The sequence below is a fragment of the Chaetodon auriga genome, chromosome 21 (assembly GCF_051107435.1).
Source record: "Chaetodon auriga isolate fChaAug3 chromosome 21, fChaAug3.hap1, whole genome shotgun sequence".
Taxonomy (NCBI): domain Eukaryota; kingdom Metazoa; phylum Chordata; class Actinopteri; order Chaetodontiformes; family Chaetodontidae; genus Chaetodon; species Chaetodon auriga.
Window position 1 is genome coordinate 5897785 of NC_135094.1, and position 22886 is coordinate 5920670.

Genomic DNA, 22886 nt, shown 5'->3' on the forward strand with positions numbered 1-22886 from the left:
TGCCACCACGACATGCCTCATTTACACAGATCACAACACAGCTGCAGAGTGATGCGCACTTTGATGTCACATGGCCGACCGGGCATCTCACGTACACACACACACACACACACACACACACACACACACACGCAGCTGAGGGACGACACAAAAAAACATTGATGACAGAAGGAAAAATGCACAGACGCAGAAAGAACATCCTGCACCTGACGTTTTTAAAACACAAGTGGAATACATTTAAATCCTCAAATTTGCAGATGTACAAGGGTCCACTTAAAGGCACAAATATTTTTGGGTCCCTGAAATGTCTGCATATGATCTTTTAAGCATTTGTGATGCAGAAATAAGAGCCCAGAAGGAAAGGGTAGAGACATTTCATGACTTTCTTTTCCCTGGTCTGGCCCTCCACATGCCTGTTTGAGGAGAGCCAGACACCCGCTCTGGCTGCCATGACACTGATTAACCCTGTCATGCGTTGGCTGCATCTCCCTACACTGACCCTGGCAGAATGCCTCTGCTCGCCTTGTTTTTCCAATTAACTTAGCGAGTAAGAGCAGAGCCCTACTGGAAGGCCTGGAGAACTGAAAGAGGCGGCGGTCGGAGAACTAAATAAAAGGGAGCGCACATGATGACTGGTGGGAAGATGGTGGCACGGGGAGTTATTATTCAGCCTGTTGAAAGGCGGAAAGGGATAGAGAAGTTTGAAGAGGAGAGAGGGAAGGGAGAGAGGTGTGAGGGAGGGCTGCAGGGAGGGAGGGGAGAGGCAGTTGGAGCATGAACGGTAGTCGGGAGGAGGAGGAGGAGAAGGAGGGAGCGTGTGAAGATACGGAGTATGAACTGGGAGGTGGACAGGGAAGAGTTAGGAGAAAGGGGGAGTTGGAGAGGGAGGAGAGAAAAAAGAGGTCTCCAGGGGTGCGGAGCCAGGTGTGAGGGGATTTGAGGAGGACAGGAGGGAGATGGATGGTTCGGAGGAGTGCGGCGCGACTCCGTACAAGCAAGACCAAAAGAGCGTCCGATCCTCGGCGTTCGGCTGCTCTCTGCAGGGTCGTGATCGTCTTAGCATCTGCCAGCGTGCATTAATCAACATGACGAAAGGAAGTGATCTGACAACGTGCAGAGTGTGCGCAGGAATGTTCAGCCCCGCGTGTGTGTGTGTGTGCGCGCTGATGTGCGAGTCGGTGTGTGCCAGAGGAGTAGCGTCTTAGTTACACCTGATTTAAGATTTACATCAAAGCTGTACCGCGGGGTTTGCAGGCTTCTCTGTCTTACCAGAGAAAAAACTTTTTCCTTCACTCCTCAGCTTCCCTTCGTGGCTTTATAATTCCTATTAACCCTCAAAGAAGACATCCAGCAAACAGGGCACAAGGAGGGACTGAGCTCCTGACATATGGAAGCCATTTCCTCTCACGTGGCCTTGCTTAAACCAGCCAGCGCCTCTTTAAGAGATCGCATGTTTACACTGGGCGGTCTGTGGATTTTAAACTGTCGTCTTATTTCACCGGATGAATACACACTTGCCAAGTGTAAATATGCCCCCATAAGATCTTGAGGTTTCGTGGAGGGGTGTGCGTTCATGTAAACAAGCCTTGAATCTTTGTTTGGAACAAGGTTATATCAACACTAATAATTTTTTCGGTGCAAGCTGCAGTAGGAACACACAGTTGCGGTGGAGGTTGATGACTTCACTGAGGACAGAAGGTATCATTGTGGCGCGGCAGCTAGACCTGGTGGTATTGACACAGCGGTCGGCTAAAACGGGAACCGTGCTTTGCAAAATACTTTTAGCTCGAGCATGAAATGGTTGCACATGAAATAAAATGAAAATTTCTTGATGTGTGCTTCACAGAAGGGTACAGGAAATTGCTCGGTCCAAATCCAATAATCCAGCAACTGCGAAGGTTCAGAGACCATCATTTTTTTCATCCAGAGCAGCTGAAGTGGTCCAAGGAGGAGATTTGAGAAAGAAAAAACACAGAGGCTGAGAGTCACGATACCAGACGAGGTTAGAGTTAACACGATCTTTGCAGCATTTAACAGTAATCCTGATATATCTTTGACATGTGTATATAAAACGTATATATATATAATAGTACTGAGATGTCATCAGCACAAATCCATATTGACTTCACTAGAGGACCACATTTAGTGTCTCTTAATTGTTGCCGTAGATGCTATTAAACGCTTTAACCACTGTTTTGGTAAACTACATATTCATATGTGCAGTGGCTCAGAGATGCAGTTGGACCTGCATGACCAACCCATGTTAAACCAAGCAGCCGTTCAGACTGAAAACACGGTTTGAGGAACAGCTGTAAGACGCTGCACACCTGTTTCATCTTTGATTGTGAGGGAAACAGTAGCAGTGCAGCACTCGAGTTTACTCCAGCAGGATTGTGCATTTGTATGCATTTGATTGGCCCAAGCAGCGCCTTTACGGGTGATTTGATTGGCCAACATAACACCTTGGTGGGTGCAGAGTATAACAGATGAAGCTTCAGCTTTTCATTTTGCATTGGTATCCCTCCGCCATGAACAGTGGTGCATTGAAAGCTCCTGTGATTCGACTGTTTCTCGATGTGGCACAAAAACAGGTCACTCCTATGTATGAGGACTTCCATTCTATACATTTATTGGTGGTAACAACATTTACAGACACATAAAATAGGAGCTTTGTACTGTGGCAGGTAAATTAGGTCCTTGCTTGACAAACCTGCGCTGTTGCAGCTGGGTCGTACTGTATTTCAAGGTGATCATTTCGAACTGGAAGGACGTACAACGCTTTGAAAAATGGTTTCCTCAAATATGTGAAATTTACAGGAAGAAGAGGTAGCAGGAAAATACAAGAGGTTAAAGCCATGTAGAGCCGTCTGCCTCGACATGTTACACCTGTGGCCACAAGGGGCTGAGGGAGGTGGGAACTGGGGTTTTGGAGGGAAGTGGGATCAGTCAGGCCCTCCCCTGACCGAGGCTGACAGCATCACACACGCATTCCCCCTCCAACCTCACCTCAGCCTCACCAGCTCATAGAAACCTGTGCCCACCCCCACCCCCACCCCAACCCCCTGACCCACCCAGCCACAGCACAAGGCTGCCACCGCTCTGAAAGCCTAAACCAGAGGGGAGGAAGAGAGGGGCTCCTGACAGCGGAAACAGAAGCACTTTAAAGCTCCAAACCCTTTCACCGAGATCAAAGGGCCACAGGAACAGAGCCAGCTGAGACCCAAGGAGAGAGCAAAGGGAGCTGAGACAAGGGGAAAGAGGGAAGACAGACAGTGAGAGACAGACACAAACAGAGGACGGTAGATATCCTCTGGGTTCCTAATGATCCGATGGGAAAGTCCTCATTAAGTTCTGCCACCAAAGCACATTCCTATGACTTCATTTTCCAACTTAGTAATGACAATTACAGCGGCAGTTAAAACTGAATTTTACTTTCAGATCCAGCTTCAGTCAAACCAGGCGCCTCTGACTGCTTTGGCAAAGAATTAGCATGTTCCCACAGAAGGTGATTTCCATCCGAAGCCAACAAAATCCCCCCTGAAATGGAGCTTTTCGAAAATACTTCAATCCGGATGTTGTGATGCAGATGGTGAATAAGATTCTCACGAATGCTGACTTGTGATTGTCATGTCATGAATCTTTGGGTAACATGATGCTCTTTAACCTTTTTGTTGTTTATTTTGTGCACCTCCTTCTCTTTTCGCTTGCTCCAGAGCTTTAAAGTGTAATCATGGCCTTCATCAGCAGATGGAGGACCTGTCATCTCTGCTAAGGTACACGTCAAATACATTCTTCCTAAAGATGGTTTCTGTCATTTTAAGTAGTTCTTATCATGCTCTTATCACACAGAGGCTGCAGTTATTATGATTATTACTGTTATTTTGGGGGGGGGGCTGTCACCCTTTTAGAGCGAAGCAACACTAGTAAGCAGAGTTCAGAGTCTTGATCAAGGTCACCTTAGCTGATGAGACGTTGCACAGATGTAATCTGTCATTCTCTGGCTGCAGCCTTCATATCTGAAATGAACTTTCTGAACTCAAGTGATGCACTTCAGTGATAAATGAAGGCTTGTCCTTCAGCCTTTCCTACCAGCATTAACAGTTATAGTTTGTTGTAATTGGAATTTCCTCCTCTCTGCTTTTTTACGTCTTCTGGCCGGGCAGAGCGGACCGGCCTGGCATGGCATGGCGAGGTTGCCAGGCGTTCAGGGTAACTATGCACCCCCAGAGCCGCGAGGGCTCTGTGTGACCCCCTGACATCAAAGGCCTGGGTGGGTTCAGGGGGTGTGGATGGCTTTCTATTCATGGTCACATCAAGCAGGATTCCCTCTCTGTGGGATACCTCTGGAGGCGTGCCAGACATTCCCATACAGTGCACAGTCACACACACACACACACACACACACACACACACACACACTGTCCAGTTGAATACCAAGCACTCTCCTTCAGTTTCTCCGTCTCCTCCCACTGTGTGTTTCAGTCACACTCACATTGTCCACACGCAGCAGAAGGAGCACACATGCACACTCGTCCTACCAGAAAGACGCGGTACATCCCTGTAGGCACGTATCACTGCCGCTGAACTGATAACACACGCTTATCAACAGGAGCCAGCGAGTGTGACGAGCTCAAGTCATAACAAACGGGTCCAGGTGTCAGAGCTACTGGTCATAACTGCTGGCTGCGTCAACTCCTGCGTGAGTCACGAATCTGCTGAAGGTGTGTCACACACCAAGAATGCTTCCTGTTTCCAATCAAAGCTCCTCGGCGCTCCTTCGACAACGTCAGACGATTGCGTTTTATCAGTATTAATGGAATCTTTTCATCGGTTCCAAATCAGGACCAAACGCAAGCATGGTTTTTGAAAAGTTTATGTCGGGCTTCGCCACGCAGCAGGTTTTTCTTTCACACGGCTTCGAAAACCATTTTTCCACGCTGCAATTAAATGTAATTTCTGCCATCGAGATAAGAATGTCTACCAAAACAAATCAACAGAGAATACAGCAAGAAAATGAAAACATGAAAGTGAAATTACACAAAATGAGCCTGCCTTTTTCTTCCTGTAATTTCAAGGGGGCTGGAATCAGGGAAGAAACATGAGACCCAAAAAAAAAAAAAAAAAAATGTTTTCTTGTTCCCTTTTTGGTCCTTTCCCATGCTTGCCTTTTACAAACAGAACAATCGTTTTGCATGAAGCATTCCTCCTTCATCTCAACTCGCTGCAAATTACTTGATGGCTGCTTTGCTTTTTTTTTTTTTTCCAAAGCAAGCACAGGTGGAATTAGCGCTGCTCTCGGTGAGTGTTTTGACTTCCTCTGGCATGCCCCGGGCTACAGAGAAGACAGGAGGGGACTCCTGGGTGTTGAAGTGTTAAACTTCTCAAAACAGGGAGGAAGCACATCTATCTTTCTCTTTCCTCTCAAGTAATGTCTCGATGGCCCTGATGCCTTTTACACAAAAACTCAGCTGACGCCTGCAGCTAAAAACAGGGTTCAGGTTCCACACCCCACCGCCTCCGCTACCCCGACAACTCAGGTAATGAGCGTGTGTGTACAGCCCATCTCAGGTGAGGAGAATGAGTGTGGCCCAGGGCTGCGAGGAGCGGCGTGGATCCCCCTCAATTCACCACGTCACGCTGGGCAGCTGAAATGAGCAGCCGCACGGATGGGCCTGAGCAAATCACAAACAATACACAGCGCTACAAGACAGCAGAGACACACCGCTGGAGATGGTTAATCCTTCAGACAGAGATCTGAGGTAGAACAACACAAAAAGGGGGTCGGGAGGAAGAGGAGGGGAGGGAGGGAGGCAGCGCTGAGACGCAGAGGGGGGAGAACAGGAGCATCAGGTACAAGACGCAAGAAATATGTTTCCTTCCCTGCGCTGAAAATCTCCTTTTCACAATGAAATCCATCACGTTTTCTTAATACACACTTCTTGCAGAGGAGGGAAGGGAAGAAAATCTGGACAGAAGAAAGGCAAGTGCTGGTGGGAAAGTGAACAGACACAGCCTACTTTATTCCAGCCATTTCATCCATCTTGTTGGACTAATAAAATGTCAAGTGGAGTTCCTTGATATTTAATCATGACGGGGCTGAGTGCGTGGTGGTGCCAAGCTCAGGCTTGCTGAAGCTTTGGGAGGCTTAAACACAAACCTGTGTAAAATTTGGATATACCCAAAGGAGGATGTTTCACAAACCCGCTACATAAGTGACACAAAACTGATATGAATGGGAGGGAATTCCTAATAAGCCTGCTTTGGGAAACATTTGCTTTTTCTGACTCTGGCTCCTGGAACAAGTTTCACAGCTTTCTTTAATCCCTTAAAATAAAACTTTAATGTAGTAGAATCACTCACATGGAGATGTCCAAAAAATGCAATAAAAAGGCTTGCTGCATCCTTACGAGTGCGGTCACCCTGCAGCTTCGTGCACGACTGCGCATGTCCGTGCAGCTCCCGCCGGACGCTCGCGAGGGGGGAAGAAACTAAAGAAGTTCACAAGCTGACCCCCTCCCCAATAAATAAATAAATCAAGTGAAGTATCAGGGGAGACAGAAATAGCAAAGGGTTTCTTTTTGGCTCATTCCAAACTCTGAACGACATTATTAAACATGAAACTATTCCCCATCACGCTATCAGATGTAATGGACACCGCATCTGATAAGGGCGAAAACGAAGGGCTGAGAGAAAAGAATCGCTTTATGTGATATGAATTAATTTTCAAGAGTGTAAAAGGAGCGAAATATTCTGCGATCTGGAAGATAAACAAACAGAAAAAAGGGAGGAGGAGAGGAGGAGCAGGAGCTGAAAGGGAGGCAATGAAGCCACTTCCTCTTCCATTAACACTTTTAAACATGCAGGAATATTTCACATCGTTGCATTCGGGTTTCGTAAATCGTGCATTGAGGGCTTGAGGAAAGATGGAAGCGAAGGAGAGAGAGGGAGGAAAGGAAGGGAGGGACGGAGGGAGGATGGAAAATGAGGAGAGTTGGAGAGGATTTATGACCCTGTTCCCCTGGTCTCGTTACTTGCTGTAACTGGCCCCCAGAGTGGGATCGCGGGGTCTGGAGCCCACAGCCCAGAGATCAGAGTAATGGAAATTCCACATTTCTACACTGCTACAGCATGACGTCTGCAGGGCACAAGCTGAAAAAAAAAAACTGACTCAATTTGTGAAGAGTCCAGAACTAAAATTGATTATTGTGCATTAGGTAAGAAGCAAAATATTTCCTGCCTGAAATCAGCATTTCGTCTGATTGCGAAGGTCAAAAGAGGCTCGTTTCTGACTGTCTGTGAAGAGAAGCAGACGTCAGATCGGCGGCCGCCTCCGGTTGCGGAGACGATGTGAGGCGACGCGCTGCCAGCGCTGGGTAATATCTTGACAGTCGCTGCTGTTCTCTAATAGCTCCCCGCCAATGAGAGGAGGGTCTTTTACAAAGCCAATTATGAAGCGGCACGGCTCATAAAAGTGACAGTCTGCCACACCCATCGAGTAAGTTACCACCAAAGCCACTGAAGACTGAAAGCTTTACGTCCGTCGTACATCACACAAATTAAATGTTGCTTAAGGTTTGTTTAGCATTGCTGTCCATTATATTTGGAATTTTGAGCTGAAAGGATTAATTAATTCGCATAAAATTAATCAGCAACTATTCTTTTAATCTATTCATTTTCATAATTTTTCATTCGAAATATAAAACATCGTCTGATTCCAGTTTCTCCAGTGTGGCTTTGTAAACTGCCAATTTCTGAGGGTTTTTGGGCTAATTATGAGATTTTAAAAAAGCAATATGAATGTGTTAATATGGGAAACTGCGACAGGGATTTTTCACTACACACGACTGATATTTTATAGACAACACAATTACCTAAGAAACTAATTAGCACGTTAAGTGATAAAAATAATCCGTTTGTTGCCGCCGTATTTATAATGCGTGTTAGAATTATTCAGCTGTATAATATTAAAACGTCAGAAATGAAAATGTGACCAGTGACCAACAAGCATCACTTTAAAAAATACTGGTAAAATCAATGTTTATTTAAATGTAATTTTGCTTTTTCTATATTAAAGAGAGAAAAAAGTAGAACTTTACAGAAAAAAATGGCAGCGAAATAAATAAAATGATGCTCAAACACGGACGAGAAAGTATTTCAAACGTGTGTGTGTGTAAGCATGGATGCAGCAGCACACACACACACACACGCACACACATTAGCGCAGAGCTGTTGGCACCTGCCTGTTATCTCTTCCCCTCAGACCTGGTTTTCCATTGTGCTCCATGGGAGAGCTACAAATTGAGATCTCAAACATGAAGAGGGGGGCAAATGACTCGCGTAGAGAAAATCAAATCCACTAATGTGTTACATGTGCAAATTCACAGGCCTCGTATTAGAGATTAATGTATTCCCCTTTTTATCGAAAATGTACCTTTTTCAAAGGTATTTATAATGGAGCCGAAAATTAAATTCAACCAAGGACCGAGATAGCAGAAATTACAATGAAGAGGAAATATTTATTGAAGGAATAATCAGATTTGATTTGCATGAATAAAAGCGTTACGTAAGGAACCGTTCGATTGGAAACACTCACACTTCTTCTGTTTGGTTGAGACGACTATTTGCCGTTAAGACACAAGTCATAAACTATTAAGCTGGGAAAAATAAATGAAAAACGCACGTGATATTTAATAACTAGGGGCAACTCAGCAGCAGGAGCCGCCTCAGCGCAGGTAATCCAAGCCTGGTAAGTAGAGTTTCGGAGCATGTCTTAACAGATCTCCACGGGTAATGACTCAACCCTAAAACCTTTACAGGCCTTGTCAAATATCTGCTGTTCTGCTCTTTTTTCCCCTCCCTCCCCCCACCCCAACCTGCAGGATCCATCATTCTCAAAATACACAGGTGCTTTCAAAATATCATGGTCCTGTGCACAGGCTGAACTGAAAAAAAAAAAAAAACTACACTGCCCATTTAGGCTTCTGAAACTGGTGTATTACAAAAAAAATAGATATACTGTAACTCCAATCTGCCCACATTTCTGCTTAGGCATTTATCTCCTTTCTCTCTAAATCCTGAAATTGCCTCAGAAAAAAAAAGGGGGGGAAGGATACTTTCCCCTCTTCACACATTTTCACAGAGTGGTGCACAACTTTCTTTCTTCCCCCTTTTTTTTTTTCTCCAGTGAAAATTGAAGAGGCTTTATGTCAAATGCGGCTAAAGCCAGCCTCTCCATATCAAACAACGCAGCGCGAAAATTACTGTGGCGATGATAAGGCTGCCAGATAGAGTGGGAGAGGAGAGGCGAGGGGGGGAAAAAAAACTGAAAGGAAGTGACTCTACTCAATTATACTGCAAAATTGGTATGACTGAATATTTTTCATTCAGGTGACTGATAGTATCAGTGAAGCTGCAATGCAGATAAATAAAGGAGCCTTCTGTCAAGAATAAACACCATTAATCATGAAGCCAGCTACTGCGTGACCGCCTGTCCCCCCGACTTACTCCATAGAGAAAGTATTAAAGAGGGGGGGGAGACAGGGGAAGGAGGATGGAGGGAAACCAGTGACTGCACCGGAGAGGGGTGACCTATGAAGTCACACAGAATGGGTTTTGGACAGTTGGAGAGGAGGATGAAAAAGTGGCCTTCGTCTCCCTGCCCTGCTCCTCGGTGACAGCAGCCATATCTGGACAGGAATGATCAGATGAGATTACGAAATAATCATCAATTCTTAATGTAATTTATGGCCCCACTTCACACTCTGCTTTAGTCTAGACGATATTCAAATGTGGAATATTAATAGCAAATCGTCGACTGCAGAGATTATGAGAGAAAACGTCGAACAGCCAGGCTGCAAAAAAAAAAAAAGAGACAAATCCCAGCCACTGTGTCGTGTGTTGCAGACAAAATTGGTGGAAAAATGTACTGAAGTTTGGCCTGAAACTGAAATATCAACTGTTAAATGAGGCCTTGACACAGCAGAGTCAGATCACACCGTAAGAAGCCACCGATGAAGCTGCACACTTACAACACATTTCTCCTCTAGCCTCTGCACAAGCTACACCACAGCCTTTTGTCTTCCTATTGTTTTTGCATTGCATGTGTGTGTGTGTGTGTGTGTACTCATGTGTGTGTCTGTGCTCAAGTGTGTGTGTATTGCAATGCTCTGCCTCGTCCCATCTGGAAGGAGGTGTTGAGATAAGGCCGTGGTCTTTATGCTAAGCAACACGCCGCTCCTCTATGCCCAGATTGGGCGCTCTGACAACAGTTTATGTAAATAACAAAACAACACAGCACACATCTTAAAAAAAAAAAAAAAACTCCCTCCGCCACAGGCAGAGGACAGCGAGGGGGAAGCGTGTGAGTACGGAAACGGCGTGAAATTGGTGAGAATCTCAGGATTCAGAGGTTAAAAAGGTGGATGGCTGCAATCTTTAGCCAAAAATCCAGCTTCTGAAGCAACAGCTCACGCAGACCTGAAGTCAATGAAGTGCTCATCGCTTCAGAGCTGAGGCTGTGCTGCGGTGACGGAGGCGTGCCGCAGCTCTCCCCCGGTGCCTCCAGAAAGCCTTCCAGTCAGGCCGGGCCGGCAGCTGAACAAACACACTCCTGAATGAAATAACCACACAGGCCGGGACGACGGAAACACCCTCACAGCCCCCACCTGCACTCCACCTCCACGCTGACAGAGTCTCCATGACTTTATTCATGAGTCACACTGAGAAGTTTTCTTTTCTTTGAAATCAAACTTTGAGCTTCAGATTTAAGAAATCTGTAAAACATATTGAATGCAGTAATGGAAAAAAGGCATTTCCATAATTCCATGACAGAAAAATATACAGTATATGGGATGTAGAAAGTGTACAGTGGATTATATATGTATGTTTAATTTGACTTTTCGCTGTATTGCTGCTTGAATGTCTCAATGAGATTAACTGTCTGAATAAAGGTTAATAAAACAAATTAAAAAAATGGTTCTCTTTGCTCACTCTTTGACAAAAAAGTCTGTTTGATATTGTGCATGTAGTACAAATATTTCATCACAAACCCACAATCAAACTGTTAAATAACCCAAAAAGTCAAACCTCGGGGCATTCTTCTTGCTTTCCAACTTTATAAACTCCTAAATGGACTCCATCATTTCGACTAATTCTTTCCTAAATCCACATAACAGCGCAAAAGGTTGTGAGCCAATTGCTTATCCCGTAAGAATGTTTTGTTGTTTTAGCGGCCCCATTCACAGCACGAGGGCCCGGGACTCCAGAGTAAACTCCGATGCTGATAATTGACTTGTGACGAATACCTCTGTTTGTTCTGAGCGGTCTCCGGGTGACCGGGAGCCGGCGCTGAGCCGCATGAGAGGCCTGTTTTGTTTTGCTGTGTACCGCGGTCGGGCAATAAAGCTGGAATGAAAGGAGCGGTCTCTTCTCTTGGCCCCGGCCTCCCCCCTAACTCCCATTAAGCCAGTCCCACACAATGGTGGAGGCAGAGGGGACCAGAGCTCCCGTGGAGAGCCTGCTCTTCACCGATCAATGTGTTTATTTAAGCAGGAAGCATCTTCTCTGCAGCAGGAAGGGCTCTTTCTCCTCACGGTGAGGCTGGAGGTCAGCGGATTCCAGACCAGAGACGCGCAGGGGAAAGAACACCAGCTTCGGGAGAGGACAGACTTTTGCTGGTCCTGGATCAGCACAGGACATTAAGGCTTTGCTTAAGTTATGGAAACCCAGAGGAGGCTGGTTGTTAGCTGGCATCGGTTTCTACTCAAACTGGGGCTGTTGAGAGTCTTTCCCTTCTTTCACGTGAATGTACGAGTTCCTCTGCAAAGCGAGCACCCACAAGAAGGGACCCCCACGCCCCCACCCCCCCGACCCTGAGGCTTTAATATTGAATGGCACATTGGTACCTTCCCCACAAGAATTCATAAACTAAACGATTAGCCTCTGTCTGTAATTGCGCTCCCTTGCCTAATAGGGGAGGTGAGGTAAAGAGGGAAAAAAAACAAAGGACAGTTAATTTGTGATTTCCTCTGCTCATTTGAAGGCAAATTAAGTGTCAAACAGCTAATACAGAGCATATTTCATTTTATGAGCTTTTAATTTAATTCTGCCGCCTCATATCGCTGGAGCCCGTTAGCCGCGCTGCTAACGCCCGCGCCTCGTCTGCAAACGGGGGCCATAAATAAACATGTTTCAATTAGGCCCTTCACAGTAATAGGATATGATTCTGTTCATTTGCCACGTACTGGCGGATGGTGGATGTGTCATTGTGGCGGAGAGGAAACAAGCTGCTGGGCGTTTTGCGGTGTTTTTCTCCGGCCACGGATGCCCAGTGGTGACTGGCTGGTGTGCGTGGCGGGGGGAAGCCGGCTGGATTGATGGAGCTGCCGCAGGGCCAACCCAACTGTAATTACAGGCCGTAATGAGAGGCTGCATGGGGAAGTACTGCAATAATAGTCCCTGTGTACTTAGGCATATCTTTGAGAGGGCTAATAACGATTAATTCTGCTCACCGAGGAGAACTTGTCCTAAAACAATTCAATATTTCTCCATAAGCCGCCTCCTTCCATTTCCCCGAAGCGACAGCTATACGTCGGCTGCCTCTATTTGCTCGGGCTGCCTCCAAGCAGCGTTACAGAGCAGAATGCATCACTTTTAAACCCTCGGAGAGGTTTACTTTTTGGCTGTGGCTCTGCGCTCGTAAAGTTTGGCCGCAGCTGAAACTTGCGCAAAACCTGCAAGTGCAATTAGCTCTAATTTGCCATCAGGTGGTTGGACCCAGCTGGAATACCGCAACTGATGAGTGCTTCTGCTCACAGAGGAATCCAGGGCTGCTTTTTTAATCAAGGAGGCAATATTGCTGGTTCCCTGTGCAAAGACTCAAAAGAGGCTGAGATCATTTCTGCATGAAACCCACGTAAGTTCACAGCGCATGACAGTGAGTTCACAGACTTGATTTAAATAAGGCCGGCCGCTAAACAGCTGTCTTATAATAATGACAAATAGTTTCCCTCAGCATAGCGCGTCATATTAAACAGCTCTATGCTTAATGGCTTGGATAAATAGGCCATAAGTAGCATGGCAGAGCACGGCCGTGTCTGCAGTGACAGCAAACCAAGCGCGCAGATAACTCCTGTCCGGACAGAGTGACTGAAGACACCGGCGTAACTTCTCCCCCTTAATTCAATTCCCCAGCTCCGTGTTGTCCCCCCACCCCCTCCTCGTCTCTGTCCTCCCCCTCCCTAACCTGCGCTCCAGATCGTACCAAAGCGCTCCTGACGGATAACAAGTCGGGCTGTTTGTTCGAGCCTGTGTTGCCGGCGCGTGTTCGCCCCATTATCTCCGCATAAGCTAAATGCTAAATTATATTTGCCATTTTGTTTGCAGTGACACGGGGCATCAATCACCTCCCTTTTTTATTTCCTCGCCTCTCCCCCCCTCTTTTCTTTTCCCTCTGCTGCAGCCCCTGAGCAGGAGATGAGGGGTTGAGAGGTAGGGTGGGCCGGAGGTGGGGAGGCGGAGGGGGGGACATAAAAAATTCATTACGCTTAGTGGCACATCAGCAAGGGAGAGATATGACTCCTGAGGAGGAGAAAGGGGGAGTTGATAATGATGAAGAATATCAAACATAATGCGGCCCAAGTAGCTGCCCCATCCAATTTGTCCCCGTCGCGCTGTGATCGCTTCCTCCGTGTCTGCGGGTAGGAAACAAGTGCTGCAAGGACGATGAGGCATCTCCTTGTGGTGCACGCCGCTTGGACGGCGAGGATACGAGTGGTGGAGAGAGTAAAAGAGACAGAAAGAGCGAAAAAACAGTAACTTGGGCAGCAGTGTATGTAAGTGAGTGAGCCGAGGGAATGCTTTGAAGTTCGGTGCTGACCTCGCCGACACAGTCAGGAGCACTCGGGGGAAATACGAGACCACCGTCCGTACGAGTCCTCCTGCGTATAAATACCACTCTCTCTTACAAGGCATGACTCCATGTTTTCACCTTACTTCACATTTGATAGCCGGTGCGTGCGTATGATTGGATGAGGCGGGACGGTTAGCCTATACAGTTCATGTGTCAGGAGCCCATATGTGTCTGTCAAAGATGGCTGGATGTCAGCAGAGGAATCGCTTCCTTCTCCTGACAAGGCTTGATCACTGCTCTTATGAGAATCGCACGCTCCCAGGCTCCCCTCGCCCTGCTCTCATTTCCATGTCTCTGACACATGTTCATTTGCGTGTCTCTGACATGCGGATCATGTTGCGCACGCACGGGGCCGTGGCCTTTGATCCTGGAAGGCAAAGAGAGGCGCCCGCCCTGCACCCATGAGGAGGATGCTCCACGCCCACAGGCGGAAGGAAGTCCAGGAGCTTGATTCGTATCGAGGAGCGCGGAACTCGCCGGCGAGGCGTGCGACGCGGCCGAATCAAATGTGTACTCAGGTATGCGGCAGTGTTGGTGCTTGCGAGTGTGTGACCAGTTTGAGAGACTTACACATGAAGAGGGGGCACAGGGGAAGGCTCGTAGATGTAACGTCCCTGGGTATGTCTGTCGTCGATTGGCACAGGAGGATGGAAGGTGGGGAAGAACTGTGGTGCAGCTGTAGAGAGAGAGAGAAAAATACATGACTTTTTCTTAACATATCGCAAGACTCCTCTAAAACCTACTGTTCTGTGAATTCACTCCCTCCTCAGCTAATCTAAATAGCAGCTATAATGAAAGGCAGCGGTTGATGGCTATCTTTCAACAGACCCACCCAAATTAGACCTCATTAAATTCACTGAACTAAAAGCGGCACTGCTTGAAAATGTTCGCTGAGGAAGTCTCTGTAAATGTCTCAAGGCTGATACGACTCAAAATAAACAGCGATAAATAACTGTTAAGACGAGCAGCCAAATGGCGCGTTTCTCACTGTACCAAGCATAATATGGTTTTGTGCAAAGGATAACGTTGAAGTACAACCAATGAAATGTACAAAACGAGAACAAAAACATCCTTTTCCGTTTCGGTGTTTTGTCACAACTGCCAGAGAGTCGGGAGGCTTCTTTCTTTCCCCCCTCCAGATAAAACATTAAACATTTGCATAATACGAGCTTCCAAGCCTTTCTCTATTTTTACCCCTGAAATTGAAACTGCCTTTCTGCCACCAGGCTGGATTCACATGTGAACGCACTCATCATCTAACCTTAACTGCACCCCACACCGTAATCTTTAAAACTAAGGCTGGAATTTTTTTTTTTTTGTTGCAACTGTGCAGCCATTGTTGGGCAAGCTGCAACAGGCAAACCATGAGAGTGAATTCTGCTCAAACGCAGCCTGACTGAGGGTTGAGTTGTGAAACTGAAATGGGTTAAAACTTGTACAGGAAGGCAGGAAGAGCAACTGACGAACACACACACACGCAACTTTTTTGGGTTCCCGCAGCAACATATGTATGAACACATCTCGTTTCCAGAACACATGTCACTTCATTGCCTGTTTACTGAGGCCATTGCCAAGTTGTGTATCACCACCCTGAGGCGAAGCACGTGTCAACATCTGCATACCTTCGCGCAGCAGGTTTCTGAGGCTGCTAGCTATGTGTTTTTTGCTTGTGAACATTTGGAAGCCAGTGCCAAGGGGGCAGATGGCCAAACGGTGCAGTGCCCGACAGCTCTACAAGTGTTCATCCACGCCAAACGCTGGGCAGCGCAGCAGGTGTTCATCCCCCGGCACCTCTCAGGTCTGCTTACCTCATCACTCACTCATTCACTGGGATGATCACCGCCAGCTTAGGCCAACAAGCAAGAGGGGATCAGTTTGGTGTTGTCTGTAGTCCTACGGCTTTACAACGAAAGTCTTAAGGAGATACTAGAGGGATTTAGCATTGCACTTCCAGATAGTTGGGCTTGCGAGAGATAAATTAAAAAGCAGAGCAGCAGAGGCTAAAATATCCTGACTTTTAGGCCAAAATATGGGTCTCCAATTTCACTTTCAGATACCTGGGTGATGTAACTTCAGCAATTTTCTGAGACTTTGGACAGCTGTCTCCAGCGAAAGAAAGAAAGAAGCGGAAAAGAACTTTGAAATGTTAGATTGATGGAGTGCCCATTTAAAGTCTAAAACACTGGCACCCTGCGACATGCATGAAGACAGCAATCCCTGCTGTCTTCACAGTGGACCCACACACGTGTAGCAAAGAGGCGGACACCCCTGCAGAAGCTGATGCCTCACTTTCCAGTGTTGATGCCTCAGAAAAGCAGGAATTGTTCTCAGATTCCATCCCTTGTTTGGCACAGTTTACTCTGAATGTGGACGTCTTCTCTTGTCAGGCATTTTTGAGGTCTTGTAGCTGTCACAATGAGTGAGGTGAAACTCATTGCTGAGGTTGAAAAGCTCTGAGGAGACTGGTCGGCTCCTCAGGTGGGGAATTAAGTGAAATAATTCACAAGAAACTCTTAAATTCAGAAGTAGAAATTGGGATTTAACATTGCGTGTTACATGAAGTACCACTAAAAGTCTCTACTCTGTAATTACTCCTTGCTGATGGTTAACAAATCCAACCTGAAACATCACTCCCAATATCAGAGCGTTAGGGTTTGCTTAATGTGTCCAGCAAGTAAAAAGAAAACTTGGACAAACTTCTGGAAAACAAACAAGGGTTTTCATCCCGTTTTCACAAGAGCAGAGATAAGTGGTAAAAGCCTCCTCCATACAGCTCTGGCAAGTATCTGACCACTCCGTCTCTGTCTGTTTGATAGTTTCCTCCTGATGACTCAGTTTTGGCCTGGCTCACCTCGGCTGATTCCAGAGCTGCTGAGGGAGGCGGGGATGAGGGGATGCTGGGATGGAGGGATGGGCTAGACAAGGGCAGAGTCTGCTTTGTTTACTCTCCACAGCTCCACTGCAAGGCTGTCAGCCCTTGGCTGTCAGAGTCGGAAATGAACCTTCAGGTTTACTGGGGTCTACGTACTGTGTTCTAGCTCGATGGGAGTAAAAGCTTCATGTTCTCTAATCTCACTGATCCCTGCCCACATTGCAGGAACTTTATACTAACCTCTGTCCTGTTGGGCAATGACTGCAGAGATTACAAACTGTGAAATCATTTTAAAGACCCCCCCGCCCCCCCCATGCAACACGCACCTACATTCCCACATCCGCCACTCCTCATTGAATCAGCCAGATTCCCCGTTATGTTTATGTCTCTGGAGCTCCTCACTCAGCGCAGCCCTGTGCCTGGACTGGACCCTTTAGTCTTGCTCCTCCATCACTCCTTCCTTCCCTCCCTCCCTCCTCTTGCTGTGGCCCACGACTCTGCCGCACGGCAAACCGTTCCGCCGAGGTTTATTTAAATCCAACTCTGAAGTTTACTTTACCATGGCCCTATCTAAATAGAGCCTGCCACCTCTTTTACGCCAGCGCAGCTCTCCATTAGCAAGGCAAACAGCCCTGTGTCACTGGAGGGAATGTATACAGTCGCAAAGAACAGAGGGCAAATGAGAGAGACTCCATCCTGCAATCCATCTCCACTGTTTCCTGTAGGGACTCCTCACTGTTTACTCCGGGACTAAATTGCCCCTGCTCTTCTGGATATTCGGGGGTATTCTCGTCCTCTAATACAGAATACAGCTGGAAGGCACATAGGAAGCCAACACACGCGTCACAACTTTTACCTTCCCACTGCGGCCACACACCACAGCAGCTCCAGCATTCCTAAGGAAAGCGTAATAACGACGATTTTGTCCCAGCTGCATATGGTCAACCACTACTGGCAACAGGAGCGGGATTAAAGAAGTCATCTCAGCCAGTCAAATCCAGTCCAGGAAGTCAGGTCAAAACGCTGTTTATCATAGTTTGCAAAGTTTTCTGGGATGCGTCTTTTGAAATCTGGAGGGGACACATCTTTAAGAGCTTCAGACCAGTTCATCGGCTCTTCTCAAACATTTTAATGACCCCAGTGCAACTTTTCAGAGCAGCAGTATTTTTGGTGTAATTTTTTTTTTTTTTATTCTTTTAGGAGAAGGGATGGAAGTCATTAAGACGTGATTACAAATGGGTCTCAATGAAAGGGCAATTAGTGGCAAACTTTGACCGGGCTCATTAATTCTAATTCAACACAAACACACCGTGCTCAGGACCAAAAGCCAGCTCCCCCTTCATTAAAGAGAGGATGGTAATTGCCTTGTCCTTTATTGGACACTTGAATAATTTCAAAGGAAGGGGGAGGACAAGGGGAGGATAAAGCCTAAAGCACATCATTTGCAATATCCTTATTGGTTAATCTCCTTTCATAATGGAAGTTTTACCACAAAGGATCTTGTCTGCGCTTTGGAACGCATGCCATGTGATACTTTACGAGACTCTGAGCTGTCACTCACAATTCAGATTTGGGTTGTGATAACACACAAACAATTTCTTTTCTTTCTCTTTTGTTGTCAACTCAGCATTGTGAGTTTATTGTCTTGACTGCTAAAACCTGAGCTCCTCCTCTCCTCTGGCGAGGGTTCACTGACTCAACTCTAACAGAGTGTCACCCGCAGCCGAGGTCCAAACACTCCTCTATAAACACTGCACTTCTCATCGACGCTCTGCTGCGAGAGCACAAAGAGCCAGTGACAGATTGTCATAAGTGACTAAGGCGGAGTGAGAAAAGGGCTGCTGGGGCCTGCTCCAGAGGTTTGTGAATTGCTAATGTGGAACATATGAAGCCTGTGCCGGGGCTGTGACTGCCAGATTTCATTATGCCACCTCTCTCCCCGCTCATGATCTCACTGCTCAGGCACGCTCGTCTTCAGCGGGGCCCGCAGTTACACCATAACTCTGCAACACTTCGCAGAGTGTGTGAAAGATGCTGCAGACTTTGTCTTTTCCGCGTGTTTGCAAGCGCATGTGAGTGCAACTCGCATCGCTCCTTTCAGGGAGAGAATACAAGCACATGTACACGACTTAACCGTGCAATAATAAAAGGAAAAAAATGCAGTTCAGGGTTTATTTTTTGTTAGTGGTGTTTTTTACCTTCTCCTGGAGGTGTCACCTTGAGATCCTTAAATTAAAACTGAACTAAACGGATTAAAGAGTTTGGACAATAAGACGTTTCACGAACTATCGGTATCAGTGGAACTTGGCTCAGTGGCCGAGGGTTGTGCAGCATGCATCAGTCATGCTGGGGCGTACATCATGGCGGCTCCATACATGAAGTCAAGGTAATGTCACTGTGTGCCTCTGTTTCCTCCATCATAAGATCTGGCAACAGAAACTACAACAGTAACTCTGAGGGAAAATAATAGCTCAGCAGAGGCCCACACCCACCTAGATTTTTTATGTTTTTTTTAGTTATCCAGTTTCTAATAAAGTCAAAGATTATCAGCTGATTTCCTCTTTCAAGCTATCACTATCAGTCAATTGTAGTGTAAATTCAAAGGATAACTAATCTGTATAAAATGAGTTTTCTGGTCCGTCCACGCGACAAAGCAGCCCCTCTTTTAGTTTCAAGCTCCTCGTTTTGCCTCGGCTGTTCAAAACAACCCCGTTCTGTGCCATGTTCACTCTCCATTTTATTTGTGTTGCCTGCATGCAGATTTCCTGCCTGCGTCCGTGCTGTGTGGATGAACACTTCCAAATGGTGTAAAAAGTGTGATTTTGCACTAATGTGCAACATTTCAGCTTGAGGGTATCTGAGGGAATTCTTCTTTTAGTAAACACAGACATCAGCGAACAGACATGACTACAAGTATTAGAGTGTGTGCCTGTATTCCATGACTTGGTTAACTCTTCTGGAACAGCTTTCCCCCAAAAATGCAATTATGTGGCTGGCAAGCGAAGGAGATGGAGAAGCCCCATGCAGATTATCAGCGGAGGCAGTTTGGAAGCTGGCTCTCTTGTGAAGGCGAATTCTCCCTCTGATCAATGCCTTCGCACCCCGTCTCTCATCATGTTTGCTTACACTCAACCTCAAGCTGTTTGGACATGTAAATAACACTTTCGGAGACTGTTTAGCTAAGCTCAATGGGAGTTGCTGTTGACTTTTGGAGCGCTTTGCTTAATTATGGGTCCCAGATTGTTTCAGGTCTAATGGCCTAATTACCGCTGTATAAATTAGCCTAATGCTCTTGCTGTGCAGAGCTTTCTATACTGTATGCGATGCTTGGGCACTAGAACAGAGAAAAGCCTTTATTCAGCAAAGAGCAATGGTAAGAAAGCGGGAGAAGAAAGCAAGCCGAGAGGTTAAATAACAGAAGAATGCTAAGTGTTGCCTTGCCAATCTCTCTGCCATTCATCATATACGTAAGGCTGGCAGATCAGACTCTGCCCTTCCTCTGTAAATCAATAGATTTTTTTCTCTCTTCCGCCGTGTTCTCCTCTGTTTTCCCCTTCCCTGTCTCTCTTGCTCAATTGCTCTCACACCCTTAAACACAAACAGTCTCTCTGTGGGTAAATGTAATTAACATGGTGGAAAAGAAAAACAGAACAGAGCCGTGAGCGGCAAAAAGAGAAACGTCAGCTTCGCGCGACGACACGTTCTCTGTTCAAGTATACATTCCAACGCTACTCGCTGTCAGGAGTAATTTGTTTGTCTAGACTGAACAAGTTGGTCAATGCCCATCCTTTCTCTTCATGGTTCTACAAGTCTGTGCATATTTGCGCTGGAACTGAATGTCGAAGCATGTTACCTCAATATTTACATTTAAGTTTTGTACAGGATAAGATTTCATTCAAATAGAACAGAATTTGTTCATTTTCCAATCTTTTCTGACATATACTTGATTGAAAACAGTACAAAGACAATATATTTAATGTTTTACATCATCGGCATTGTTGAATTTTGCAAATATATGCTTTTGTATGTTTCAAACAAGTTGGGACAGGAGCAACAAAAGACTGGGAAAGTTAATGAATGCTCCAAAAACACCTGTTTGGAACCTTCCACAGGTAATCAGGTTCATTGGTAACAGGTGAGAGTACCACGATTGGGTATTAAAGGGGGAACCTGGAACGGCTCAGTTGTTCACAAGCAAGGATGGAGTGAGGTTCACCACTTTGTGAGCACATGATTTTAGAAAGGATATTTTTGTGTTTTGATTGCATTCGACTTTTAATTATGTTTTCATCAGTGTCCCAGAATTGGGGTGGTGTATCATACAATCCCTGCCAAACTTTATCTAAAAGATGAATTTTTTACCGACGAGTATCCCCTGTAAAATATGCCTGTGTTTGCAGGACATTTATCTGAAATAATGTTCAGTAAGAAACCCTGATTTAAGCATCCAGACTTATGAATATCAAGATGTAGGCTGTGCTCCAAGTAGCTTGCAGTTATTTCTACCTCCTCCTTTCTCCATAAGTCACACAAATATCTTAATGGAACTCCAGCATCTGCAAGACATTTACCAAGCCGAGTCAATCTTAACATATTGCATGCCAGCACAAGGACCCTTGCCTTGCTACAGAGTGGAGCTAAGCACGCACACTGCTCTTCCAGGGGCCCCCAGCACCATCCAACCCCAGCCATGCCCCGTTTTTCTTCCCCTCCCCGCCTCCCTTCCTCCCTGTATCCCAGTGTGGATCAGGGAGTGAAGGTTATTTCACAAGGCCTCTGTGGAGCGCCAATCTATCTCCTACATTTGGTGAATTTCTCCAGATTGGGATAAGCTGGGGAGCAGAACAAAGCGCTATGCGTCGGCCCTCCCCCCTCGCTCCAGCACCCTCTCTACCCTATACCCCACCCTCCAGCCTCCTCTCCCCCACCCAGCTGGGGAGAGATTTACACAGCAGTTTAGTAGCTGAAACACTGCGCTACACCTCTTTCCCCCTCTCTCTCTCTCTCTTTATCTCTCACATCTGTCTATCTCCTTCTCTCCAAACGATGATACCGCTCAGAGAGAAGGGAGTTGATTTAAACCTCAGGTTAACTCACAAGGACTTTACTACATTTATTTTTCTTTAACTCCCCCTTTGTGAATTATGCAACTCAAATACAAGGCCACTTTAGGTTTGATCTTTTTTTTGAGTCCATTATTGAGGATCTGGGGTCACAGAAGAAATGAAAACATGGATTCTGTTTTTTTAAGGACTCCTTTACATACCTGTATGGTGGAAAATGTATGATAAATTATTCTGATTTACTGCGACATCTATATATGAGCCAAGGTCATATCAGTGACAGTGTTCATGATTGCCACGGCTGTATCAGCCTACACTGTGACAGACTGACCCTAACCTGTCACAGCTCCTCCCTGGGCCCCTATGCAGGTGATACTAAAAATGCATGTGGCTGTGTGATAGTGACTGTGAGGCTAATACACCTGCATCATAATAACGCACGGGCTGGACGCTGCTTTGGGAAACTCGGCAGCTTCTCAATTTTGAATCATGCTGAGAGGCCACTGACCAAAGCTGGTCATTTTAATGCAATTTTGTTTACAAAATTACATTTCCAGCCAGCCGCTGTTCTCAGTTCAGTTTGTGTGCGATGAATATCAACTTGGAGAGACTTTAATCTTGAATAGGAGTGGTAATCCATCACTGAGAAGTAGTTTGTCACCTTTATTTTTATGTCAAAATTATGTATTGTTGCATGGTAACGTGGTTAAAAGAAGGGGTCAGTTTACGATTCTCCTCAGTGGTGCATTCAAGGGCACTCCGACATCCAAGATTTCAGGGAGCAGCACATTGACATTAACGTTACAGCCAAGCATTCAAGCACATTTTGGCTCTTGCATTACAGCAGTAGCAGATTGAGAACCAAATACCTCCATCTTGGAAAATTCCCGAAATGGTTGAGTTCATAATTATATTTCACAATGAAATGGTATTTTCCCTGTATTGTTAAGACTAGTCCTCTATTTTCCACCATACCGAGCCATTAGACAAAGTCTGTGCAGGCCTCTGGAGGTACGTGGCCATTATTTGGCCTAATGGAGGA

General features: G+C 46.1%; 1 protein-coding gene across 1 annotated transcript in view; it reads right to left on the reverse strand.

Annotated features, from left to right (window-relative positions):
• Positions 1-22886, reverse strand: part of gli3 (GLI family zinc finger 3) — a 92425-nt gene that overhangs the window by 27084 nt on the left and 42455 nt on the right. The window contains exon 4 of the mRNA XM_076761511.1: positions 14480-14585. Within this exon, the coding sequence (XP_076617626.1) occupies positions 14480-14585 (106 nt within the window). The remainder of the gene's footprint in view (positions 1-14479; positions 14586-22886) is intronic.